General features: G+C 42.2%; 1 protein-coding gene across 1 annotated transcript; it reads left to right on the forward strand.

Moving 5' to 3' along the window:
- Positions 1–161: 161 nt before the first annotated feature.
- Positions 162–27,627, forward strand: LOC129426133 (uncharacterized). The gene is made up of 6 exons (XM_073856702.1): positions 162–295; positions 1,935–2,279; positions 2,362–2,718; positions 17,176–17,277; positions 19,030–19,152; positions 27,182–27,627. The coding sequence occupies exons 1-6, from the start codon at positions 244–246 to the stop codon at positions 27,625–27,627; spliced, it is 1,425 nt and encodes a 474-aa protein (XP_073712803.1). The 5' UTR covers positions 162–243.
- Positions 27,628–27,903: the final 276 nt, after the last annotated feature.

Here is a 27,903-nt window from a genome sequence, read left to right on the forward strand (position 1 = left end):
TAAATGAAAACTGACGTGGAACCTACGACGTCGCAGCTACGCCGTAGGACATAAGCACAACTAACGACTCGATGAAAACCAGTTTGTTTGGATCAGCTTCAGTTTCACACAACTCTTTCTTTATTATTAGGAAGAAAACAAAACGGGTTTTAACAAGACTGCATGTACCAGAAGACTCATTTACAGACATGCACTGAGACTTTTACAATCCAGAGAGATGAACAGAAATATTAAGCACTGAAAATGGACTTACATGTCTTTATTTTTGTTTCTGCCATCCTGACAATATCTGAAGGTAATGTAAAATATTTCTCTTTCTCTTTTAAAAAGTGATAGAAAAACTCTGCAATTATCATTTTCTTAACCACACAAACGCACGACTAGTATTTAAACAATGAAATCTGAACTTGTTTCTGATCTAAGGGTGTTTTCACATATGTTGGTGCGCACCGTGGTGCAGCCTCGGAGCGCACCAAAATACATTATATCATTTTTCAGTTAGTGCGGTCCTTGTTCACATATTATTTTTCTTACTGTACTCGAAATGCTGCACCGTACACCACGTGACAACGGTCAGCCCTGCCATTGGTCTCTGACAGCTCTTAACGTCTCATGACCACCCCCACGTTTCCACTACAACCAGCCTGACAGGGAGAGCGCAGCTATCAAGATGTGGAGATAAACGACGCACGTCTTTGCGAAGTTTCTTTGCTTTAACGCGAAATTGCGTAGCTGTTCTATTAAAGCCTTTCTCACGGAGCCGTTTGCTAAAAAGCCCGTAATGTCACTATTTGTGACACACCACAGGTGGGTCGCCCCAGAGTTCGGCGGCAGCCGCTCCGAGACCACCTGTTAAGAGCGGTCTCGCAGCCGTCGTTTAGTGCGCACCCGAGTGCGGCTGTTGTGTTCACACTGACCCTAAACGACCGCTCCGAGACTGCTCTTAACAGGTGGTCTCGGAGCGGCTGCCGCCGAACTCTGGGGAGACCCACCTGTGGTGTGAACACTGCTGGACCTTGGGCTAAACCAAATACAGGAAGTTCTCCACATGTTTGAGCCACTGGGCTTCTGTTGTGACGTGATCCGGGTGTTATATTGTGGGTTAACAACAAACAAGCTAGTCCTGGTCCGTTGCAGAGATTCGCTATCTCCTTTACGTTTGAGCTGATTTTATTAATGCATAGCTGTCCTCCACACACAAATAGTGACATTACGGGCTTTTTAGCAAACGGCTCCGTGAGAAAGGGTTTAATAGAACAGCTACGCAATTTCGCGTTAAAGCAAAGAAGCTTCGCAAAGACGTGCATCGTTTATCTCCACATCTTGATAGCTGCGCTCTCCCTGTGAGGCTGGTTGTCGTGGAAACGTGGGGGTGGTCATGAGACGGTAAGAGCTGTCAGAGACCAATGGCAGGGCTGACCGTTGTCACGTGGTGTACGGTGCGGCATTTCGAGTACAGTAAAAAAAATATGTGAACACGGACCGCACTAACTGAAAAATGATACAATGTATTTTGGTGCGCTCCGAGGCCGCACCACGATGCGCACCAACATATGTGAAAACACCCTTAAGACACACTTATGCTTAGGTTTTGTTGACAAATATAAATTATGTCTATTTATGAATTTATTTACATGTGTCTAAATCATTCCTAATATTGTCAGTCCAATATAAAGTTGTGCTGGTTTCTGTAGTTGTGAACTGAAAGTGATTTGAGGATGTCACATTAATTTACGTGTTTAAATTATCATCTTTACTCCGTGTGATCACTGTCTGCAATTTTACCTCTGATTATTAAAACATTTTCCACAATTTATTATTCAAAATGCTGCTGCAAAATAGCACCGGAGCGCTGCAAACATAGCAACTTATACAAGACACTACAATACAAGCTTTTTTTACTCTTTTGTTCATTGAAAAATACAATTGTTTAGGTTTCACAGTGAAGGGTTCCTCTGGTCCTCTGGTTGTTCCTCTGGGAGGTTCAGTGGTTCTGCCCTGTTCTGTTGATTCACTCTTACCACTGGAGGATCTGGAGGTGGAATGGAGAAGATCAGACTCACAGACTCTCATTCATCTGTATCAAGATGAAGATATCAGACCAGAGTCTCAACATCAGGATTATCATGATAGAGCTCATTTCTTCACTGAAGACATTAAACATGGAAACTTCTCACTCCTGTTGAACAATCTGACAGCTGAAGATGAGGGACAATACACATGTAAAGTTTACACTGGACAAGAGTCTGAGGAAACTGTGGTGGAAATTAAACATGTTGGTGAGTACGAAACATGACTTCTCCCACATTATGTTTGAAGGAATTTATGTTAATTTATATTCTATTAAATGTATTCTTTCAGAGCGTTTGATAGTGTCAGGATCAAGTCCCTCCATATCTGCATCTGTGGGTGATGACGTCACTCTGAACTGCTCTGTGAACTCTCACATCAAACCTGAAGAGATTGAAGAGGTTTCATGGAAGAAAACAGATAAAGGTGAACCCATCACAGTTCTTCTCTATCAAAACAATGAAACTCTATCAGGATCATCAGATGAGCGATACAGAGACAGAGTTGAGTTCTTCACTGATGAAATCCACAGAGGAAACTTCTCTCTCAGACTGAAGAGAGTCACAACTGAAGATAAAGGAGTTTACATCTGTCAAGTGTTTAATGGAGAACTTTCGGCAAACACAACTGTAATACTCGAGAGACTGGGTGAGTCAATAGCTGAAGACAACAAAATACTTTGAAAGTTCAGGTAACACATGAGTTCAATTAACTCTTTTCCCGCCATTGACGAGATATCTCGTCAATCAAGAGAAAACGCTTCCCCGCCAATGACGAGTATTTCCGTCTTTCCGCAATACCGCTATTATCCACTAGGTGGCGCCCTTCTGCAACTTTTTAAACCTGGAAGTATTGCCCTATGGCAAGCTGCTGTATGTCCGTGTCTGTTTTAAAGATCGCTCTGAATGAGATCTCTATGAAACGTCCGTCACAAAAATGGAATTATCTCAGCTTTTTGCTCAAAATGTGGTGTTTTTGCAGAAACCTACCCATATTCAAAAGCTGATTACAAAAGAACTACTCAAGGTAGGATGAAACGGGTTTTTTTGTTTGAAAGCAGATGGTCTGTTCTTTCATTTGGTATATTGTATGTTTATATATTTGAAGAAGAACATTTTCTGGAAGGCATTAAACTTTTGTGAAAATCATAAAAAACGCTGGCACTGGCTGGCAACTTTTTTAAAAACTGCTGGCGGTGAAAGAGTTAAGGTGAAAGAAATATTAAGTCATTATAAGTTTTACACAAAATTTACAGTGGCAAGAAAAAGTATGTGAACCCCTAGGAATAAACTGGTTTTCTACTGTGATTTGCCATAAAATGTGATCTGATCCTTATCTAGGTCACAACAATAGACAAACACAATGTGCATAAGGTGACAACACACAAATAATTCTAGTTTCTTGTGTCTTTTTTGAGAACCCCCATTAAACATTCATAGTGCTGGAGGAAAATGTAAGTGAACCCTTTTTAACAGCTTGTTGAGCCTCATTTGGCAGCAAATACTTCAAGCAAGCGCTTTCAGTAGTTCTGAATCAGACCTGCGCATCGTTCAGAAGCAGTTTTTTCTCATTCCCCTTTACAAAACCGCTTTTGTAGGATGTCTGTTGTGAACTGCTCTCTTGAGGTCATTCCACAGGTTAAGGTCTGGGCTTTGACTAGGCCACTCCAAATGGCGCATTTTGTTTTTCTTAAGCCAGTCTGTGGTGGATTTACTACAATGCTTAAGGTCATTGTCCTGTTGCATCAACTAACTTCTACTGAGCTTCAACTGGTGGACAGCCACCCTGACATTATCCTGTAGGATTTTTTTTTTTACTTAATAATTCATTTTACCCTCGATGATGGCATGTGGTCCAGGCCATGAGGCAGCAAAGCAAGCCCAAATCATGATCTTACCTCCACCATACTTCACTGTTGGGATGATGTTTTGATGTTGGTAAGCTTCCCCCCTTTTTACGCCTTAAATTTTTCCCAAAAAATTCAACTTTTGTTTCATCAATCCATAAAATATTTTCCCAGTATCACTGGGGTTTGCCAAGGTGCTCTTTTGCAAACTTCAGGCTCACAGTAATGTTTTTCGGGAGAGCAGCGGCTTCCTCCGTGGTGTACTGTCATAGACACTGTGCCTGTCCAAAGACTTGCGTATGGTAGACTCAGGAACAGAGCTGTGTGCCCGTTCCAATGATGTCTTCAAGTCTTTAGCTGTTACTCGTTGGTTCTTCTTTACTTCATTGAGTATTCTGCATGGTGTCTTAGGAGTCATCTTGACTGTGCGCCCACTTCTAGGAAGGGTAGCTACAGTATTTAACTGTCTCCATTTATAGATAATTTGTCTAAGTGTAGACTGATGGAGGTCTAAACATTTTGAGATTGTTTTGTATCCCTTTTCAGCCTTATGGAGTGCAACATCTCTTGATCAGATATCTTTATAAGAGCATGGTTCAGAAGAGCTGATGCTTCTTAAGGACAGCAATCTTAAAATGTGTGAGTGTCTTAATATCAATCAAAGTTGCACTAAACCACACATTTAAACTCATTTTATTAATTGGACTCCAGTTTGCCAGCTTTTGACAAAAAAGCTTTCAATAAAGTAATTAGTCCATGGGCTTACTTACATTTTTCTCCAGCACTGTGAATGTTAAATGGGTGTTTCCAAAAAAGACACAAGAAACTGGAATTATTTATGTCTTGTGAGCTTATGCACATCGTGTTTGTTTATTGTTGTGACCTAGATGAGGATCAGATAACATTTTATGGCAAATCACTGTAGAAAACCAGTTCGTTCCTAGGGGTTCACATACTTTTTCTTGCCACTGTAATTCTAGATATTTTTGAAACATCCGGAAAAGATTTGTTTTAAAACATAAATATCGACATTGCAAGCAAATGCACAGATGTAAATGACAATTTAACAATATAAGGACTGTGTCTGTGTCACAAATATTGACACATTCTGCATGTTTTGTGTAGAAAAAATGTCAACATTCTTCAAAATGTCTTATGTGTTAAAATGAAAGAAAGACGGCAGGTTTAGAAGAAAGAATCACAAAGATTTTATTTATAAACAACAGTAGATGTCAGTATTATACAGCTACAGGCAAGATTTACTAACAGCTTGCACTAGTGCAAACCATCATTTTGTCATTAAATAACAACTGTTGTGATTTACTAAATACCAGTGGCAGCTGGTGACTTCTTTTTCCGATGGCACACTATTTGAAGCTCATCACAACATGTATTTAGCCCGTTTATGTGATCGGCACGTCATGTGAACCTATGTGCATCATGTCAAAAATAAGAGGTTTATGATAAAAGGGATGTTCACGTTTGCCAGATACTCAATCTCATGTGTAATCAGAGTTTAGTTTTATGTTAGTGTTTTGCGAGTGCCTTTTTTATCATAAACCCTTTCGAAGCGTGTGCAGCCGGCATGTATTTTGATAAGAGGCAGTGATGGACATGGTTAACATGATGAACGAACACATATTTTGTCATGACACTCCGAACACACATTTTGAATTTGGGCCACTTGGAAGAGAAGTCACTGGCCGCCACTGCCAAAGACACAGTGGATAATTAACATTGAAAAGGTTTGCTCTAGTTATTTTTACTACTGACCTTATACATTGTAGGATTTTCTCTTTCAGATGCAAAATTTATGGGAGTAGAGTATTTAAATGATGTGTGCTTTTTATTATTATTATTACTTTGTGAATGATTATTATTTGTGCCATTATTAACCCCCCCCCCCAAAAAAAAATTGAGCTTGAAATGGCTGCAATCCTTGCTGCTATGAGAAGATGTGTCAGGGATCAGACAGTGCGTGGTAGAAGGTAAAGGATTTTCTCACACGTATCATTTATTTGAAATGCCAAAGGAACAATCCAAACTATTGTTTGCCAAGCCATATTATGTTTCATTTGCTGGAGGTTCAGATGAGTCACAAGAAGTCAAACAATCAAGGGTGTAGTTGTGCCTGAAGAAGTGTGTATACTCCTAATTTATGACCCCATTTTTTTAAGGCAGCCGATTTAGGGTTGAATGCCATGTGTTATAAAAAGTAACATGCACTGTAAGAGAAAAGGTTTAAAACTTTTTTGTTTACATTTTCTGTTGCTGGAGTGGTACTCTCAAAGGTTCATTTTGTACCTTTATGCATACAACACATTAAAATGTTGTACCTTTTGGTACTTATCGTGTACCTTTTAAGGAACATTTTTTACCACTTAAATGTTAGGGGTGCAAACTGTTAAAGGTACACAATTGGTCCCCAATTAATGTACCCAAAAAGGTACAACATTGTACCCAGTAGGAAAAGTCATATGGAGAACACTGCCTTAAGCCCTATTCGGACGGGATTAGTTTTACGGGGGTAGATAATGATATAATTTTAATAATGGAATTTTAATAACGTAATATTAATGGTCAATTCGAATGGGATTAGAAATCTCAGTAAAACATTTAAAAGTGGGAGGAGTAACTCGATTGCGCAGCACGTCACCTCTCGTCGTCACGTGCACATTACCTTGCTTCCTGATATCACATGTGCAAACAACATTACAGATGAGGAAAATGCGAAACCCTGTATTTAATTTCAGTTTGTGGAGAACATCAGTTTCAGATACAGTTCTGTGCATCTGAAAAGTAAATTAGACTTTAAAAAAAAAGTTTGTGTCGTGTTATTCAGGAACTGACTTGCAATTGACTTGTTTTTCCGCCTAGAACGCAAGTAAATGCTTCTTTAAGCGCTTTTATATTTAAATAAACCTGCAAATTTACTAGGAAATGACGCAATTTACTTGTATATTTACAGCTGGTCTATTCGCACTGGATTAGTATTATCTGAGGTAATTTCTCCTGAGCTTTTTACAGAAGGTAAAAGTCGCCATAATCTTTACTGACGTTGTTCGTAATATTTTTCTGACATGGAGCATTCAAACCGGACTAAAATGAATATTACTTATGCTGCAATCATTAGTTTGTCCAAAACTGAGCAGATTCTCAACCACTATACTGAATGACACTTGCATTACATGCGAACAGCCCCTACGCTAATAGGATTTTGTTTCTCTTTCCCTGTCTCGTCTTCGAAGCCAAGGACACTGAGACTAACTGACCCATTTCCGGCTGCCGTGAAGCTCGTCAGAATCATCACTACTGGCCTTTCCTTCAACGTGATGCATAGCTAATGTCTAACCACTGACCGCCTCCCATTAAATCTACCTCTATCCATGCAGCATGCCATATCTCTAACTTTGTGCTTTTCCAGTTGCATTTCATTTTTCTAGCTGCCTTTTAAGGACTGCGTTATGATGGTCATACCATGGTGCTGGCGCTTTTTCCTTGATTCTCTTTGATCTAATGGGAGCAACAGCTTTCAACGTGCTAGAACAAACGTTGTTCAAGGTTTCTATATCAGCATCCATATTTTCACAGTTATCTGCAGAATGTTTAATTTGGGAAAGGTCTGGGAGATTGCTAATAAAGCTATCTTTAGTAGTGGAAATTACTGTTCTGCCCAATCGATAGCGTGGTGTGGACCGAACAATCCTATCTAGAAGTACCGTGGATGACACAAGGCAATGATCTGAATTCGCATCGCTCTGGGGGGATATTTCTTTGTTACTTGAGGCCAAGTGAATTAAGTCTAATGTGTGTTCACAGGTATGCATGGGCCCTGACACTTTATGTTTAATACTGAGAGAGTTGAGAACGTCTCGGTTACGTATGTAACCCTCGTTCCCTGAAGGAAGGGAACGGAGACGTCACGTCGTGACCGACGAATTGGGAACCGCTTCGCGGGTGACCTATCTACTTCGAGAACTATCAAAAACGCCAATGAACTTGGCATGCAGGTATTTGCATAATGCCGGCGCCGCCCCGCCAGGTGCGTATATAAGGCACAGGTGCATAATACCAAATCAGCTATATTATTGCTGAGAAGCCGAGCAACAGTGCCCGGCCTGAACAGCAATGGAACAGCAAACTGTGGCGACGGGACGTGACGTCTCCGTTCCCTTCCTTCAGGGAACGAGGGTTACATACGTAACCGAGACGTTCCCTTTCAGTCGGTCACTACGACGTCACGTCGTGACCGACGAATTGGGAATCCCTACCAAAACGCCACTGCAGCTGAACCCTTCCAGTGCCTGCAAAAGCCCTCCGCCCTCCACATAAGGGGCGGAACCTAAGGCGAAATGCAGAAGGCCGGTCACTACCTGTTCCTTAACCCACGATAGTGAAGCAGCGAACTGGGAGAAGCGTCTAAACTGAGCGGAGCTAGAACACTGCGGAAGCCATCCCCTAAGAAGGTTAAATGGATGACATAAAATATATGAAACAACCGACAGGTTGCTCAAATAAAGTCTCTGAACAATACATGGTATGTTGAGAGATGCAGAGCAGGCTCTGCTAAGGAAAAACGTGGAGGATTAGAACCCCACGGACTATACACACAAATGAACCCCACGTAGGGGACAAATGTGGATGCCTAGCCTACACAGGTTTACAGAGAATACATCAGTGATAGGTTGACAGCGGATGCTCCGCAACACCAGCTATCAGGGCGGTGGAGGAGAGGCAAAAACAGTTTTTTAGACGTTTTTGCCCCGATGGCCTTCCATAATGGTGCAAATGTGCAGCACCAAAATAGAGGCTCCAAGCCGACACACGAGCCGACCCTCGGCATTCTTAACTAGTTAGTAGAAAGAACCCGAGTGGAAACCGGTTCGACACGAACACTATAGAATCTTGTGAACGTATTAGGTGTCGCCCAGCCTGCAGCTCTACAAATATCTGTTAGCGAGGAACCGCGAGCCAGTGCCCAAGATGATGCCACACTGCGAGTAGAGTGGGCACGTAAATTAAATGGACAAGGCACATTCTGCTTTTGATATGCAAGGGCTATAGTATCCACAATCCAATGGGACATCCTCTGCTTGGTGACAGCTTTTCCTTTCTGCTGACCACCGTAACAAACAAAGAGCTGATCTGAGGTCCTAAAACTTTGCGTTCTGTCTATATACACACGTAGTGCACGAACAGGACATAACAAAGCCATGGCTGGTTCTGCCTCCTCCAAAGGCAGTGCTTGGAGATTCACCACTTGATCTCTAAAAGGAGTGGTGGGAACTTTGGGCACAAAGCCGGGCCGGGGTCTCAGTGTTACGCTGGATGCAGCCGGCCCGAACTGAAGGCACGATTCATCGACCGAAAATGCATGAATATCCCCTATCCTCTTAACAGAAGCCAAAGCAAGGAGAGTTAAAGTTTTCATTGTAAGAAACTTAACACTCACACTATGCAGAGGCTCGAATGGGGCTTCCTGGAGTGATTTCAGCACCAAGGACAGGTCCCAAGGAGGAATAGAGGGGGGACGCGAAGGATTCAGCCTTCGAGCGCCTCTGAGAAATCTAATGACTAGGTCGTGCTGACCCACTGTTCTACCGTTTACGGGTGAATGGTGAGCTGATATCGCAGCGATATTGACTTTAATAGTGGATGGTGACAGCCTATTCTCCAAGCGACGCTGGAGATATAAAAGCACAACACTAATCGGGCATTCTCGGGGGTTTTCACTTCGGGAAGAACACCAGTCGACAAACAGGTTCCATTTAAGCGCGTAAGCCTGTCTCGTAGACGGCGCTCGCGCAGCAGCAATAGTGTTAGATACCTCTTGCGGTAAATCACTCATATCCTCCGTGCCCCGTCCAGAGACCACACATGGAGGTTCCACAGGTCGGGGCGCGGGTGCCATAATGTGCCCTCTTGTTGAGAAAGAAGGTCCTTCCTCAGGGGAATCTTCCACGGAGGGGCTGTCGCGAGGAGAGAGAGTTCTGGAAACCAGCTCCTGGTTGTCCAATACGGTGCCACCAACAGCACGCTCTCCTCGTCCTCCCGGATTTTGCATAAGGTTTGCGCAATGAGGCTCACCGGAGGGAACGCGTATTTGCGCATGTTTCGCGGCCAGCTGTGTGCCAATGCATCCACGCCGAGCGAGTCGTCGGCTAGTGAATAGAACAGGCGACAATGGGTCGTCTCTGGGGAAGCAAACAGATCTATCTGCGCTTTGCCGAAACGTCTCCAAATTTGCTGAACCGCAATGGGGTGGAGTCGCCATTCGCCGGGACGCGCAGCCCGAGAGAGCGCATCCGCCTCTACATTGAGCGTGCCCGGGATGTAAATGGCACGAAGAGACCTCAAATTCTTCTGACTCCAAGTGAGGAGGTGACGGGCGAGATGCGACAGGTGACGCGAGCGTAAACCGCCTTGACGATTGATGTACGCCACGGTCGCAGTGTTGTCTGTACGAACTAATACATCTTTGCCCCGTAACTCGTTGCTGAAACGGACGAGCGCAAGATATACAGCCCATATTTCCCGGCAGTTTATGTGCCAATGCAGCTGGGGTGTCGTCCAGACCCCCGAAGCCGCAAGCCCATCGTACGTGGCCCCCCACCCCGTGTCTGACGCATCTGTGCATACTATCGCGTGCCTGGAGACCTGTCTCAGAGGCACACCGGCTCGGAGAAACGCACGGTCTGACCACGGAGTGAAAGTGCGACGACACGCAGGTGTAATGATAACACGGTGAATGCCGCGCAACCACGCTCTCCTCGGGACTCGATCGTGAAGCCAACGCTGAAGCGGTCGCATATGAAGCAGTCCGAGCGGAGTTACAGCTGCGGCTGCTGCCATATGCCCCAAAAGCTTCTGAAATTGTTTCAGCGGGACCGCGCTCTTGCTCTTGAATGTATTCAGGCAAGTCAGAATCGACTGTACACGCGCTTCTGTTAGACGAGCTGTCAAATCGATCGAGTCCAATTCCATGCCGAGAAAAGAGATTCTCTGCACGGGGCAAAGCTTGCTCTTTTCCCAGTTGACCCGAAGAACCAAACGAGCGAGGTGTTTTAAAGTTAAATCTCTGTGATCGCACAGCGTCTGACGTGTTTGAGCTATTATTAGCCAATCGTCCAGATACGCGAGAATGCGCACACCTCTCTCTCTCAGGGGTTTTAAAGCCCCCTCCACTACTTTGGTGAATACACGGGGCGACAGAGAGAGCCCGAATGGGAGGACTTTGTACTGGTATGCTCGCCCCTCGAACGCAAAGCGGAGAAACGGCCTGTGTCGGGGGAGAATCGATACGTGAAAGTACGCGTCCTTCAGGTCGATAGATGCGAACCAATCGTTTGGACGAATGCATGGAAATATGCGTTTGGGCTTCAGCATTTTGAACGGCATTCTGTGAAGTGCACGGTTCAGCGAACGCAGGTCCAGGATCGGTCGCAAGCCGCCGCTTTTCTTGGGTACAATAAAGTAAGGGCTGTAAAACCCCGACCTCATCTCGGCTGGAGGGACCGGCTGAATCGCGTCTTTCGCCAATAAGACAGCGATCTCCGCACGGAGGACGTGCGCATCGGCAGCTCTCACCGTAGTGAAACGAACGCCGGAGAATTTGGGAGGACGCCGGGCAAATTGGATCGCATAGCCGAGACGAATCGTGCGTAAAAGCCAACGCGACGGGCTGGGAAGCTGTTCCCACGCCCCCAGATACCGTGCGAGAGGGACTAAAGGCACGATCGGTGTACCCGCGGCGGGCGCAACGGAGGTGATCGCCGGTGTGTGCGTAACGGCCGCACCGACAGCAGTGTTGTGTGTAATAACACTCACCTGAGTCCGTTGCTGGGTGGTTGAGTAAGGGAGGCTCTGCTGAAGACACCTCACACCACTCGATGCACCCTCTGGCGAAGGAGGAGGGAGACGATGGGTTATGAGCCCGTAGCTGTCTCCTACCGGCTGAGAGCGCGGTGGGGTTATGAGCCCGTGCGTCGCTCTCGTTCTCCTCTGATGAGTCGGAGAACGAGGGGGGGTTATGAGCCCTCTCGTATCTCCGGAGCTCATCTGAAGACCTAGAGATGGAAGTGGAATTCGCTCTTTTTGTGGATTTGTGGGTGCCGACTGAAAAGTCGGCGGAACAGAAAAATGAAACAAAAGATTCCCCAACCGGCCCTCCTCCGGTGGGGGGAGTGGTGCCTTCACCATCTCCCGAAGAGCGATCCCCTCCATCTCTAGGTCGCCCGTCTCAGGGCCGCTTTGATCTTCTTTTACCACCCTTTGCAGCGGGCTGAGCGGGCGGGGCGGGCTGCTGACGACCGGTTCCTCGCTTCTTAGAAGAGCCCCGGGGAGGAACGGAGGCGGCCGCCGCAGGACGCCCTCGGCGAGGAGCAGGCTGAGGCGCCGACGTGGATGGGGCAGGCGCAGGACGCTTCCGACGTGGCATGATCTGAGCGATGGCCTCAGTCTGCTTCTTGGCCGCGGAGAATTGCTGGGCAAACTCCTCGACCGTCTCGCCGAACAGGCCGGTCTGGGAAACCGGAGCATTCAGGAGCCGGGTTTTATCGGCGTCCTTCATGTCCGCCAGACACAGCCAGAGATGGCGTTCCTGGACTACCAGGGTAGACATCGCACGCCCGACGGCGCGTGCGGTGACCTTGGTCGCACGAAGCGCCAGATCTGTAGCCGCACGTAGTTCAGAGAACTCCGCCGAGTCGTGACCTCCCGCGTGCAGATCCCTCAGAGCCTTAGCCTGATGAACCTGCAGCAATGCCATGGCATGCAGGGCAGAGGCTGCCTCCCCACAAGCCTTGTAAGCAGCACCGGACAGCGCCGAAGACTGCTTACAGGCCCGTGAGGGGAGAGTAGGCTGGTCCCGCCAGGAGGAAGCGACACCGGCCGGACACAACTGCATCGCGACCGGGCGCTCCACTGACGGGATACCAGTGTACCCCTTGGCATCTCCACCCTCGAGAGAGGTGAGAGGTGAAGGCTGATACGGCCGGTTCCGGGCGGAAAACGGGGTTTTCCACGACCGCGTCAGCTCTTCATGCACCTCGGGGAAGAAAGGCACCGGGGGCGAGGACTGAGAAGCCCTGGCACCCCCGAAGAACCAATCATCGAGGCGGGACGGTTCAGGTGGGCTAGGTTTAGTCCACTCCAAGCCGACCGCCTCCGCCGCCCGAGCGAGCATGGCTGCCATCTCAGGGTCGAACGCAGAAGCCGCAACCTGGCCCGAAGGCGGGAGCGGATCCGGATCGACGTCTGAGGCTGACAACCCCCCCTCCGACGTTACGGTGGATATCGCGTCAGGTGGAGGCTCGACAGAGCGCGAGGACACCGTAGAACACGGGCCACTCGTCTCCATCGGGACCTCCGCTGGCAACGGATCAGGGCGCTGGGAGCTACTGGACGAACCAGCAGACCGACCCAGCACCGTTATACGGAGGTCATCCTTCGCCAATCTGGTAGCTGCGCCCTTAGCAGCACCAGACTGGGAAGGCGGGGGCCGTTGCCGGAGGAACGACACCCGTCTCCGCAAATCCGCTATAGTCATGCCCTCGCAGACGGGGCATGAACTATCACGCAACGCTGCCTCTGCGTGCTGGAGCCCCAAACACGAGAGACAACGCTTGTGGCCATCCTGGGGGGCGATAAACACACCGCATCCAGAAACGGAGCACGGACGGAAATCCATCTTTAAAAAGACGACCCCGACCGTGACACGAATGAGTGGCTGTCTTTAAAAAGACACAAAGCTCAAACGTGCTGCTCTTTTAGGGAAATCACTCTTTTGTGCGAGCTGGTGAAACACACAGGGAGAGGCAAACGCACTCACTCGAACTCAAGTCCTAAATTAAAGAGACAGAGAGAGAGAGAAAGGGTGGAAAAAACACTGCGAGCCTCCACTGAGGTGTCTTTGCCCAACCAACTTCAGCAAGCTGAGATATTCTTTTCCCACACAGCACAGGATCTACGAAGATCAGTAACAGCTTCTCGAGAGCAGATGTCTGCCGGCTTCGAAGCAATAAAGCTGATTTGGTATTATGCACCTGTGCCTTATATACGCACCTGGCGGGGCGGCGCCGGCATTATGCAAATACCTGCATGCCAAGTTCATTGGCGTTTTTGATAGTTCTCGAAGTAGATAGGTCACCCGCGAAGCGGTTCCCAATTCGTCGGTCACGACGTGACGTCGTAGTGACCGACTGAAAGGGAACATCCATTAAATCTAGTCCTAATGCATCTTTTTGGTTATCAATGTGGTATCAGTCCTTTTTGGCCCTACTGAGAAAAGTGATTTAAAACAACACTATGTAGTTTTAATGTAAAATGACTTACAGCTCCCCCATGTGGTTGAAAAGCGCAACAGTGCCTGGTATCAGACACTCTTCTGCAGGCAGGGGGAGGGGAGGGGCGGGGCTCTGTGCTCTACCCTCCACCGCCACTTTCAGAGTGTGCTTGTAGCAGCTAGGAGGCTGCTCAGGTTGCAGCAACAGTACAATTTGTCCAGTTAAAAGTTGTTCTTTCACTGAAATAATTTTAGAGACATTATTTAAAGGTAAAAAAAACTACATAGTGTTGCTTTAAGCAATGTGGACTTGGGTTCCCTCACTTCATATTGTTCGTTTGCTACCAAGAATTTGGGTTTTATATTAGATAATGACCTAAAATTTAACAAACAAATCACCACAGTCGTCAGCGCTAGTTTTTACCATTTACGGGTCATCTGGTTCGCTACTGATAAGAACATAAGTCAATCATCCGAGATACCACTTTCTTGTTTCAGTGAATTGCTGTCTCTGCTCGCATAAGCAGATGGTGCTCTTGACGCAAGAGTCCACAGGTAGTATATGGGTTGTGTAATTTTGTTTAGATTTTTTTTAAGGTTGTTATTTGAAAGGCTTCAAACTACTGCTCTTGAGTTTAGCAGCATATTTTATGTTTTACAGTTTTGATGTATTGACATTCAGTGTGTGTAGATAATTCTGTCATTCATAAAGACCTGCAGGGATGACATATTTTTGTAGACAAAACCCGGAAGTGAGTTAGCATTTTAGCACTTTTACTTCCTCATCCCGATGTCAATGGGTTTGTTTAAATAGAATTTGGTTAAATGGCCCAAATGAGATCTCGGGTTAACACAAGCCCAAGATATTTTCATGTTTTATTTTAAGACATAAAACACTCTAATAATTCTGTCAAAGGTGTCTTTAGAGTGTTTTCTAACATGGGACCAGAGACTTTTCGGGAGTATATAAAGGTGCTCAACCTATTCGGCAGGTCCAACTATGTCCAGGTTTTTTTTTTATTTAGGGGGATCAGTGAGTGGGTCCTCCTAAAATGTCATAGCCTGTCGGCCTTTGATGTAAAAAGCCGCTGTACGCCTCTTTATTGCAGTATGTATGCAGTGGATCCGTCAAGTGGATAGACTATTTGATAGACTAGTAGTAATTGTGGATTAAGGATGTTTAAAATCTCTAGCCCGGTGATCAGGACCAGTGATGGGCAGTAACGCGTTAGAAGTTTTTTTTCTGCAACACCCTTAGGGTGAACTTAAGGGAAAATTACACTTAAGGTGCTTTATGTAACCGGGCCCTGTTGCTTTATAGCATATTCAGGTCGTGCATCATGTTTTTGAAAAGTAACTTAGTAAAGTAACTAGTAAAGTAACTCATTACTTTTGACAATAAGTAATCAGTAAAGTAACTGGATTACTTTCTTGGAGATGTAATCAGTAACTAATTACCATTTCCAAGTAACTTGACCAACACTGGTCAGGACATGAATGGATCAAATCAGCAGATATATTATAAATAAAAATTAGCCGTTTAACTTTGCAGTATACCACATTATATATTTCCTATTATGTGATTTCCATATTATAGACGAGAGTATTCAACGGTAATATGGCAATTAATATCCTCACAATATTATTATTATTTCTCCAAATATTATTTTCAAAGGAACTGTATATTCTTACAGTTATTCAAAGATGCACACATTGTTCCCCAAATGATTTGAATATTAGACGAGAGTATATAACGGCAATGAATGTTTGGCAATAAATATCCACACATAACCTAACATAACAACATAATGAAATTAGTAAACAGACAAGGAAGCAGGATTGACATTTAAATTGTATTACTGTTATCAGAAAAAACAGCATTACTGAGAAAAACTCTGAAGTAAATGCCCCAAACACGCTGTTAACCACACTATCAAGTCTAAATAACCAACAGTGGAAAAAACATTATTATCTTTTAAAACTTTATATGACCAAATTCTATTTAAAGGAAATGTATTCTTACACAGTTATTCACAGATGCACACATTATTCCATATATTATTTCCTGTTTATGAGCACATTCGTCTCTGTCCTCGCTTTGCTATGTAATAGCTGATTGACAGGTGCGCATCCCCATCTTTCAAACAGGTATCATTTTGTATAGTTACTCATTTAGGAAAATTAGCTATGACTTTATTATTATTATTAATATTATTATGATTTTTTGCATTAATTTGTGTTATATGGATATATGGAAGAACCCAATAGCAGACAGGAGGTACTAACAAAAGACTTTTATTATATAATAAACAGAAAATAAAACCCACGAGGGGGCAAAACAATATAAGCAGGATACAAAAACAGAGGGTGAGAACACTAACAGGACTAGACCTAAACTACACTAAACACTAGACAAGATAACACTAAACACTAAACTTGACAAAACACTAAATATAACTCACACTTGACTATGACTAGACTGGACTTGAGACAGAGTACTTACAGGATATAGGAACAATGCACAAGCACAGGACAACAAACACAAGGATCTTAAATAGAGGACAACTAATGAGGGCAACAGGTGACAGGAGTTAAACAATGAAGATGAGAACAACAAGGGAGCGGGGTAAAAGAGACAAGACACAGGGAACACTAGTAAACCAATACTGAGACCACGTGAACCCACACAAAACATGGGGTCTGTCATGATTCTGCCACAAGACTAGATTAAACAAAGGACAAGATGGCAGAACCATGACAGATTTGTATTACTCACTGCAGCTCGATATGTAGCACCAGCGCTGTGATTTGCTGTAACACTCGGGAGGGGAGTGCCTTTCATGCAGCACTGCCTTAAAAACTGCATTGGGGCTTAAAAAACCAATGATCCTCTATTTCTGCTCTTATGATATGTGTGAGACAATAATCATTACATCTTTTGTAAAGTAACTGGTGTGTATGTGTGTTTATGTCATAGGTTTCTCAGTTTTACACATAATGGTATTGATTCTGTGTATTACTGCGTGTGGATCTGCTCTTCTGTTCTGCTCTCTCATCTACAGTAGATCAAACAATACAGGTATGTTTACAAGAAATATACTCTTCTGGGCTGCGTTCTCCGAAACTACCTTAACGCTACGTCGTTCTTAAGTTGTACCTTAAGCTGTACCTTATCGCTAATACGTGTTTTCCGAAACGTTCTTAGTTACGTTTCACTTCTGTAAGTCGTTCGTTCGGAAGGTTGGTCTGGAGCACTCTTAGCTATACCTTATCCCACATGATCTCCACTAGGGGCCATCACTTTCATAAAAGCTTACATTGTAGTCTATATAACTAAATATTTGTAAAAAAAAAATGCAATACACTCCGTGTTTAATTAGGCAAATATTTTTATATTTAAAGAATAAAACATTTACATAATTAGACATCATTACATTGATGGTTGTTAGATTTTTAATTATGTTTTCCAAAGGGACATCTACTGCGAACTACTAAATGCTACAGGATTAAGAAACTATTTAAAAAATATATTTTGGATGATGGAGTTGGTGAAACTGGCAGCTATACAGCGAATCCTACTATTTAATTTGTGCATTTCATATCCATTAAATCTTAGTCTAACGGCTAGTATTTTAGCTGCATAAATAAATCGGGTAAAATTTCAAAAAATAATTATGATTATTAATGTTAATTCAACTTTCCATCGAAGTTTTTTAATGTTTTATAACTTTGAGGCAACTGCATGCCATATTCTTTATAAACATTCAAAATAAACTGTGCACTTGATTACTGCTTGAATAGTCTAAGGTCAACAAAATTTCCACATTAAAACTAATCAAAGCTAAAATCTAAAGCAATCATACTATATATTTATAGGCTATTATATAATATTTGATATGTTATATTTAGACAGACAGGCTCCAGAAATGCGTCCATTAAGCTTTATCCGCATTGTTAACGCGCTGCTTGTGCATACAGTGTCCAAGCACAATAAACCCGTGAACTAATGAACAACAGCAGTTTGTTTTTACATATTTTAATTGTAATGCACAGCCAAGTACTTGCACAACCCACTTTATTTCCATGTGCAACGCACTTATTGGGAACCCCTAATATAAATGATCCTTTCAAGGCATAGCGGATGAATTGGAGCAGTTTAAACATGATACGTTTGGAAATAAAGTTGCGGGTTTTGCACGGGTTTGATATAAAATATAGAAGGTTGAATTTAGTTGTTTGCAATTTGAAATATTTTTTACCAGATATTCCTAATAAATTGAACTTGAACTATTTCTAAAATGTTTATTTAATAAAGAACACCGCTATCTCATAACGCAGCGAAACCTATTACATGAAGTGAATAATTGATTGTCGAGCAATCGATATCAACCTATTCAGCACCTCCACCATGGACAGCACCCGCTAAGGTCGAACTTAAGAAGGTTTACCTTAAGCAACATCCTAAGGTATAGTTCGGAGAACACACGTAGGAACGGTATACCTGTAGTTAAGGTTTAACTTAAGAGTCTTCGTAGCGCGCTAAGAGACAACGTTATCGGAGAACGCACCCCTGTTCAGAGAGTAATTCATGACACTGAGACGAATATAAATACAAATAAGTTGGGGGCATTGCTACACATAAAGCTTTACTGGGCCACAGGCCCTTATATTTTTTCATGACTTTGTCAAAATGCACATTTTTATTTTACATTACAAAATGATACAAGGCAGAATACTATTTTACAAGATAACGATATCTTCTAAATGTCATGGAAAAAGACTCAAAAGCACGGTATCAACACTTCAGCAGTTTATTGTTTCAACAATACAGAAAAGGACGACCGCAAACAGCAGCAAAAGCACCGGGTGCCTGAGATCCACTGGAGAAACCCAGAGGACAGGGAATTGTGTGAACTGCAGAAAAACCTCTGGAGCCTCAATGAGACAAGACAAGGTGAGCGTGGAATGCAAAACCAAGACAAAATTATGACTGAGACTATGAAGTGACAAGAACTGTGACTATGACTAAGACAATATACTACGAACTGATCGGTGGCTGAAACAAACTTGTATAACGATCTGACACCAGACAAGGGCAAACACGGGAAAAAAAGGGAAACTAATGAGGTAAGAGTAAAAACAGTGGGGTAACGAGGAGAGAGAGATGAGCACTTAGACACAGCATATGGCAAGCTTTCAAACCGAACCATGTGCTAAAACACAAAACAAAACATGACACGACACAAATGACAACAATACCCGGCTGATCAGACCGAGGACATGACCGTAAAATTTTACAATAACAATATTTTAAGAAACCAGCCATTTTATGACTGCTACTAAAACAGTTAGCAGTTACCATGACTAAGATTATTTATGTAGTGTCCTAGAGCTAGAACCTAAATATTAATTTCATATCTGAAAACACAGCACAGAACGTCTCAGTTGCGTATGAAACCCTCGTTCCCTGAAGGAAGGGAGCGAAGACATCACGTTGTGACTGACGAATTGGGAAAGTTCTTCGCGGGACCAATCTACTTCAAGAAGCTACTTAAACACTAATGAACTTGGCATGCAGGTATTTGCATCTTCTGGCACCGCCCTGCCGGTTGAGTATTTAAAGAGAGGCAGGTGCGATACCAAATCACTATTTTCGCTGAGAAAACCGAGCATCAGTGCCCAGCTGGTTATCAGCAATAGAACAGCAAACTTTGGCGTGACCAGCGAATTGGGAATCCCTACCAAAGCGCCACTGAAGCTGTCCCTTCCAGTGCCTGTGTAAACCTTCAGAATCCACTTAGGAGATGGCCTCCTGCGGTAAACCCCTTTTTCCGGTCACTACTTGTTCCACAACCCACGATAGTGAACTAGCAACTGGGAAGCACTCATCTCCGGGCGGAGCTAGGAATGCTGTAAAAGTCACCCCTGGAGGGGTAAATGGGTGGTATATGATATGAACAACTGATGGGTTGACATAAATAGACCGTAATAAGACATACTAGGAAGATGCAGAGGGGGCTCTGCTGAGGGAAAACGTGAGCTTGTCGGATTAACCCCACAGAAAATGCTCACAAAGGAACCCCGCTTAGGGGATGCCACGTGGAGGCCCAAGCCTAACACATAACACAGAGGATGCAGCTATTGAGAGGCTGACAGCCGATGCTCCGCAACATCAGCTGCCAAGGAAGTGGAGGGTGGTCAAAGAAAACATTTATGCTTTTTTTTGACCAAATGGCCTTCCATACTGGTAATACTTTGTAGCGCCGCTTCTGTCAACAACCACAATGCGCGTACGGGACATAACAGCCATTGTTGGGTTTGCGAACATTTGAACATTTGAGAACATTTCTTACACTCAAGATGCTACAACAACAATAAAATAAACAACACTACCCCATGATTACAACACACGAAACAATGGCAATAACAGCTATAAGAATATAAAAAAGATTCATTAAAAAGATGTGTTTTAAGTAATTTCTTAAAATAAGTTAAAGATGGAGCATTCCTAATAGAAAAAAGCAAAGAATTCCACAGCTTAGGCGCAACACGAGAACGACCTCCCACCCATAATTTTAAGTTTATAGCGAGGCTGATGCATTACTGAACATAAACAGGAGCTTGATACAAATGCTCATTTTAGAATTTTATATGGAACTTTATGTTTTTGCAAATCAACTATACATTTATTTAAGCAATGTCGCTCGAGTAGGAGTGTGATATAGCTCTATGTAGGCCGAGTGCCGGAGGCAATCACAGCCGTGATGATATAGAGCTGTGTCGCACGACTCCGAGAGCGATATTGCTTTTATACAACAGTTCGACGGCACACGTTTGAAAAACGAAAACTAGAAAACAACAACGGAGTTATTTTAAAAGCCTCTTTGTTTGAGAACTACTTCTTCCGCCACGGATTTGAGTGCGGCCAGAATGACAGGTAAAACTTTCGGCTGCTTTGAAGCTCAAAACAACTCAATGGACGGAAAAGCCGTTACTTTATATTACCGTTTCTTGGTCACAAAGTGTAGTTTTAAGATTAGTTCAGTCGAGAATTTATATGTATTATATTTAAATCTGCAGTCGATTAGTAAAGATAGCGCCTGTTTGAACGTTTGCTTAGTGAGATTCGATACGTATGAGAACCAAAGCATGAGCGGACGTCAGTGTTCACTCGCCCCGCTGACCACCGCCCTCTCTGGGCTACATCTCTGACAGGGATTGCCTGGCTCTCATGTTGGCCTTGTTTGTTTATGATCGTCAAAATGAGATCAAATCAGCAGTATTTGGTGTCATGATCAAACTATTACTTGTTTTTTATTCATATTTAGTGTTGTTATTGTTTTGGCGCGAGGTAAAAGTTAATAAAACTATACTTGTATAACGTTACTATTGCTTTCTCATTTATTCTTAACGCGATACGAGCACTTGATTATTATTATTAAACTTTGTTCTTGTCAGTACTATATAAAACGGTTTTTTATAAGTGTCAGAGAGATGTTTTTGCATGCTGCTTATAAATATACCAGTGGCGATATCTCATAACATGTTTTAATAGTCACGTCATGATAAAGTAAATGATCAATGTCCACATTTAAAAGCTGCGGTGCTTACCTGCAGTTCCACGGTGTTTTCGCGTTCTGATAAGAGATAATAGGTTCTGAAAAAAACAAGTGTTTATATTCCTCTTTCCAAGTGTTAATCGTCCACACGATGTGACAAGACATTTCTCCCATTAACTTTAACGTAACATCCAAGAGCGCTGATCTTTAACGGAATAATAACTTCCGATTGGGGATTCACAGACTGATTTATGAGCTAGTAAAATAATGAGACACTTGAGGTGTGTTCCATTCGACAGGGTCCCTGCGGAGTGTTCACTGCTCCCTACTCCCTGAGCACGGTATATCAGTTGAAGTGGACTTCACGGACAATAACCGCTCATTTGGAACAGCCTTCAAACGTCATCAAAGAAAGTCAACAACGGGGTCGCGCAGATTGATATAACATAAATATATATAGGACTACATTCATATTTTAATTTTTATTTACTATCACATTTAAAATATGTACACTATACAATAACAAAAAACATTGAGTAGCCCACTACGTAATGAAAAACGTATGTTTATTATACACTTAAATTGACTGCTGCTATTACTTGACTATTAACAGAATTGAAGCCCTGCTGTAACTGTCATGCAAATATGAAAGTAAACTTTTATTTGGTTAACTATGTGTATTTATGTGTTTTTAAACGATTGTCATATAATTGAATAGCGGTCTGACCATTCTGATTGGCGATTACGTGAGGCGCGCAATGACAGTTGGGTGATTATCGCTCTCCACTTCCTGTGAAGTGATGTATTGATGTTCCCTGATTCCCTATGCCATGCGCAGTGCCCTTCGAACTGAACATGTTCGCTCCCTTCGGATTGGAATCTCACTTAAGATGGCGGAATACCCTGTGAAGTCCACTTCGCAGTCCACTTACGGTCGAATGGAACGCACCTACGGAGAGTGATTCAAAACAGGGCGTCTGTTCTTCTTCTTTTCGTTTAATGGCTGCTCACTCCTTGGGAGTATTACTGCCACCTACTGTATACATTGCACATATGTGTAATGGATCAGGGCGTCTGTGTTTTTCCATTCAGAGATGAGCCTGCTTAGGACAGGGGCGGAGCCAGACATTGTAGACATTGGGGGCTTAGCCCAAATCTAGGGGTTTCAAAGCTTGGTCCCCTGTTGATATTTTTTCTCCATTTACGGCAGCTTTATAAACTATTTTTTAATCTAAGTGTTCTCTGTATTGTCCAGTGTTGGGTGTAACTAGTTACTAAGTAATTTGTTACTGTAATTTAATTTAGTGGATTTAACATGGTTTTAGTTTACAATTCTCACTATTAACTGGTTGATTATTAGCATTAATATTACTGAGATGTTGACTGTTTTTTAGTAGGCCTACTTAAATAACACACATTAATGCCTGATTCTGCAAAACCTTATTCTACACCCTAAACCCTCCCCATTTCTACAAATACTTAAAATAAACAACTACTTTAGTATTAATAAGCAGTAGTTGGAGTATATTGAGGCAAAAGTAGTTAATAGTTAATTAATAGAGAGAAATGAACCCTAAAGTGGGACCAGAATAATTGATGTACTTTTATATATTGTTTCTTCGAGCCATTTCAAGCCTCTCCTATGTACTAAATAGGATTTAGAAAGTAATTAGTAATAATTAAATACTTTTTGGAGTAATTTGTAAAGTAATTTAATTACATGATTGAAGATGTAATTAATAACTAGTAATTAATTAATTTTTTGAGTAACTTACCCAACACTGGTATTGTCATTTTGAAACTGCAACATAACAAATTTTGACAATGATACTTTAACTTCTCTTATCCAAAAATAGGCAAACATGTTTGCTGAAGGCTAATCCAGTAACTATAAAGCTACATAAGAATAACAATTTTTGACTTCATTGACAGAACAATTTCTCACCTGCTTATGGAAGCATTTCTCTCTCTTTCTGTCTGTCTGTCTGTCTGTGATCTCTCTCCACCCTCCTCTCTTCCTATTTGCACTGACAGTTATCACACATAAGGATATTTTAATGTAAGAGATTGGGGATTCACATTTTATAACTGTCTATCAATGTATTTCTGAGGTAAAATCATTGCGAATTTCAAATGCATATGGACAAAACATACCTAACTAACTATATACTTTCTCACCTTCTTACTTCTGACGTCTTTAAAAATATAAATCGTATATCCATCTATAGAAAAGTATATATGCAACAATGAGCAAGTTTTTTCAAAGTTTTAATTCACTGTTATTAAATGTACTTTAAATACAACGTTACCAATGACCAATGAGGCAGACTACCAGAGCACCACAGTAAGTTAGACGTTAGCCATGCAGATAATATATCAGTTGACGCTATTTAACAGTATTTACATCACATAACTATAAATATACACTTACAGTAATAACGAAGGCACTGTAATAATAAAGACACTTTGAAAGTGGGGAGATTCAGAATGTTATTTTGCCTTCAACACGCATCTCTTATTCGTTTTCAGTTGAGTGGGGGACCGGAGAATTAAAGCTGAGTGCCGCCAGCTAGCGTCCTGGATGAATTCATTTTACAGATCTGAAAAGATTCGGGGCTTTTGACAAAACATTCGGGGCTCGAGCCTCAAAAGCCACCCCCCCCCCGCTCCGCCCCTGGCTTAGGACCTCCATTCACTAGGTGGCGGAATGATACGAAAGGTGAAGCGGTTACAGTGCCGTTATCAGCACAATATTGCATAGCTCTTAGCCAATCAGATTCGAGAACCAGAAAGAACTGTTGTATAATATAATATATAATACATGTTTCTTTAAAAACATTCTTTATTCTTTTATTTTAATAAGTAGGGGAGAGCAGGGGCAAAGTATCATTTTTCAGAAAAACTTACTTTTAAAAGATAATGTTTTAGACAGAGAGATTTTTGCTGTGGTCAATAACTCACAAGTGTGGTCTATCAATACCATGTGGAATTTCTAAGAAATGTAAAATGAGTATAATTTCACTTTGAACATAAGTAGCGCATTGTTACTTTTGACCCTGTCAGCTGGGATGAACGTAACACAAAGCTGAGGCAAAAGTAATGCAACAAAACAAGATAGATTTTGTGTAACACATGTTTTTATTAAATATACATGACTATATGACCTTGTTAATATGTAACTGCAAACATATTTTGTAATTTATCTTTGTAAAAAAAAATATGAAATGTAAAATAAAAATGTTTTTTATCAAATGTTTCAAAAGCAACCAACAGTAAAAACTTAAATTGTTGAGAATAAAGAATTTTCAACAGTTTGAACACTATGAAAATGAAATTAAATGAAAATAGAATCATATAAATTTTCAACATATACAACAGTATTAGCAACGGGACAAAAGTTTATTTTTAAATAACCTGTAGATTGATCAGTATTGTAACACATGAAACGAGAAACACAATGCGTTATAAAAAAGATGACCGCTTTAGGAATTTATTTACCATGGTTGAGAAAACCTTTCTGGATCTACACCCAGAAAGTAAATAACACGATATGTGTCAGCTCTGTCAAGGGCTGTGTGCTTAAGATGCTGTCATAGTTTGGAATGCAAATGTTATCAGGGCTCGGAGAAAATCACTTTGTTGCTTTCATCCTGCGTTACTTTTGCCCCGGTTCTACCCATATTATATACATTCTTTAGGTAGGATTTAAATAAAATCCAATCCCATTTTTATTTGTGTTTTTGTTTTTACACTAGTTAATTAATAGAATTAAGTGTTCAAATCGTTGTGACACTTACGTGTGGTTTCAGGTTGGAGCTTGAATTCCTGAATGCTGATATGCATTTTGGTGCACACAGCATGCATCACATTATGAAACTGTTCTTTTTGACCTCTTGATATGAAAACATAGAGCGAACTTGAGGCCACATGTGATCTGCCCCGATAGCTCGCACACACCTTTCTCCTCTACAGTGAATTTTATTGGCAGCTTATAATCTTTGTGTTTTACCACCATCTACTGGATTAAGGTGTGATCACATTGGGAAGTCAAAAATAAATGTGTATATACAAAAAATAATAATAATTATTAATTGGGCTAAAGTATTCTCGCTAGTTTTGTTTCTTTTAGAAACTCTCTCACATCTTTCTCTGCTTTCATTTACGCGTGCTAAAGGGTGTTGCATATCCACCCCTCGCTACGCACGCAGCCTCTTCAAGAGCTCGCAAGACTTTCGAACAAGCCATACAGACTTTTTTAATGTATAAATTATTGCCATTTGACAGTAGCAGAGTAACCCCACCAAATGTACCGAAGTAAAAGTACAGTTTCTTTCACTAGAAATGTACTTGAGTAAGAGTAAAGTACCCATCCTTAAATATACTCTAAGGGGCGGTTTCCCGGACAGGGATTAGACTAGTCCCAAACTGAAAACAACTTGCACTTACATATCTTAAAATACATCAGTGCCCTTTGTTTTACCTCAAAATGCACACAGGTAGTGTTTTTAGTAAGGCCTGTTTGTTAAAACTAGTTATATTTCCTAATTAAACTAAGGCCTAGTCCTGGATTAAGCTAATCCTGGTCCGGGAAACCCCCCCTAAAAGTACTAGTTACCCAAAACATTTACTCAAGTACATGTAACGAAGTAAATGTAATTTGTTAGCTGCAGACTGCACACATGTCGGTGCCGTTTACATTCGGGTCCAGTCGTGTTTAAAAAATTTCACTGGTTAAGGTTGGACTCTGGGCTTTCTTAAAAAAATAATTGGGGTCATTTTGGGTCGGGTACATTTCTTTGGACCCAAGAAGACCTCTAAAGCGAACACTGATGCCCGCTGGCCGCATCTGGATCTCGCGTTCAAATCTTTCTAAACAAATGTTCAAATAGGTGCTATCTTTACTGACTCACTGCAGATTTGAATATTATACATATACATTCTAAAAATGTGTGTCTCTTCTTCACTGTTTACTTCCTGGTGGTTTTGGTATAAAGCATGGTCAAACATTCAAATCATTGCAAAGTATTGTCAGTTTTACTGCGTTCATTGCCACCGCGCTTGTTTTTGCAATTACGCTTGTTTTTCCCACTGCGCTTGTTTTTGCCATTACGCTTGTTTTTTGAATTACTCTTCTGTTTTGTTTGCCTGATTGATTGTTAATAAACTTCTGCACTTGGATTCTCCTCGCACGTCTCGCTCGTTACAGAATACTTTGCCACAAACTTGAATTCAACAAAAGTTTGTTTACTCCATCAACAACCATGGATCTTCAGGTCTTTACTGCCAAGTTTTGAGGTTTGGCGTCCCAGGCTGATTGCCCTGAACGATGCCTCAGGGTGTGGTACTGGATGGGACTCAACCTCACATTACGTAAAAGAGTTGCTTTGGACTGTGATTGTTCATTGGCGGATTTTGTGGGTGCAGTGTTTAATGCTGCTATACCTGTTGATGCCAAATCTTTCAAGCCAGAGACTGGTCACGTTACTCCTGTTAAACCAGTGCCTGTTTTTGCTAAGCCTGATCACGTAATTGCTGCTATGCTACAGTCTACTCATGTCATGCCTGCAATATCACAACCAAGATGGCCGCCTCCCCGCCATGTCTGGCGCCACAGCCAAGATGGCCGTCTCCCCGCCATGTCTGGCACCAAAGCCAAGATGGCAACCTCTATGTCAAAATCTGTTCCCAAGATGGGTAATCCCTTGAGTATTTTTGGGGGGGTAGTACCTAGGAGGATGGATGAGGCAGAGTACACAGAGGACGTTGCCAAGGTGTCTAAACCACCACTGCCTCATGATCCAGGTCTGTCACTGCCTTATAATCCAGGTCTTATTGGCTTTTTGGATTGCCCTTTTGTTTTGTTTGCCTGATTGGTTGTTGGATTCTAATCACACGTCTCGCTTGTTACATTTATTTATTCTTAGAGGACATTTAAAACAGCCCACATGCAGGCTGACCAAAGTGCTCTACAAAGAAGAATTAAAAAAAAAATAAGTTAAACTTATGATAACCAGGGGAATGTGTGTGTTTTGTTGAAGTACTGTATTGCATGTGTCATAAAATGTCCTGCATAAAATGTCTTTATAATATATTTTTTATAAACCCTTAATATAATTTAAAATTATTTATGTTAAATATAAATTTGT

Source organism: Misgurnus anguillicaudatus, chromosome 19, assembly GCF_027580225.2.
Source record: "Misgurnus anguillicaudatus chromosome 19, ASM2758022v2, whole genome shotgun sequence".
NCBI lineage: Eukaryota > Metazoa > Chordata > Actinopteri > Cypriniformes > Cobitidae > Misgurnus > Misgurnus anguillicaudatus.

Coding starts and splice junctions, on each gene's coding strand:
- LOC129426133 (XM_073856702.1), top strand. CDS start 244: ATGGACTTACATGTCTTTATTTTTGTTTCTGCCATCCTGACAATATCT. Junction 296..1,934: donor CATCCTGACAATATCTGAAG/GTAATGTAAAAT, acceptor ACAATTGTTTAG/GTTTCACAGTGAAGGGTTCC. Junction 2,719..17,175: donor TGTAATACTCGAGAGACTGG/GTGAGTCAATAG, acceptor TTTATGTCATAG/GTTTCTCAGTTTTACACATA.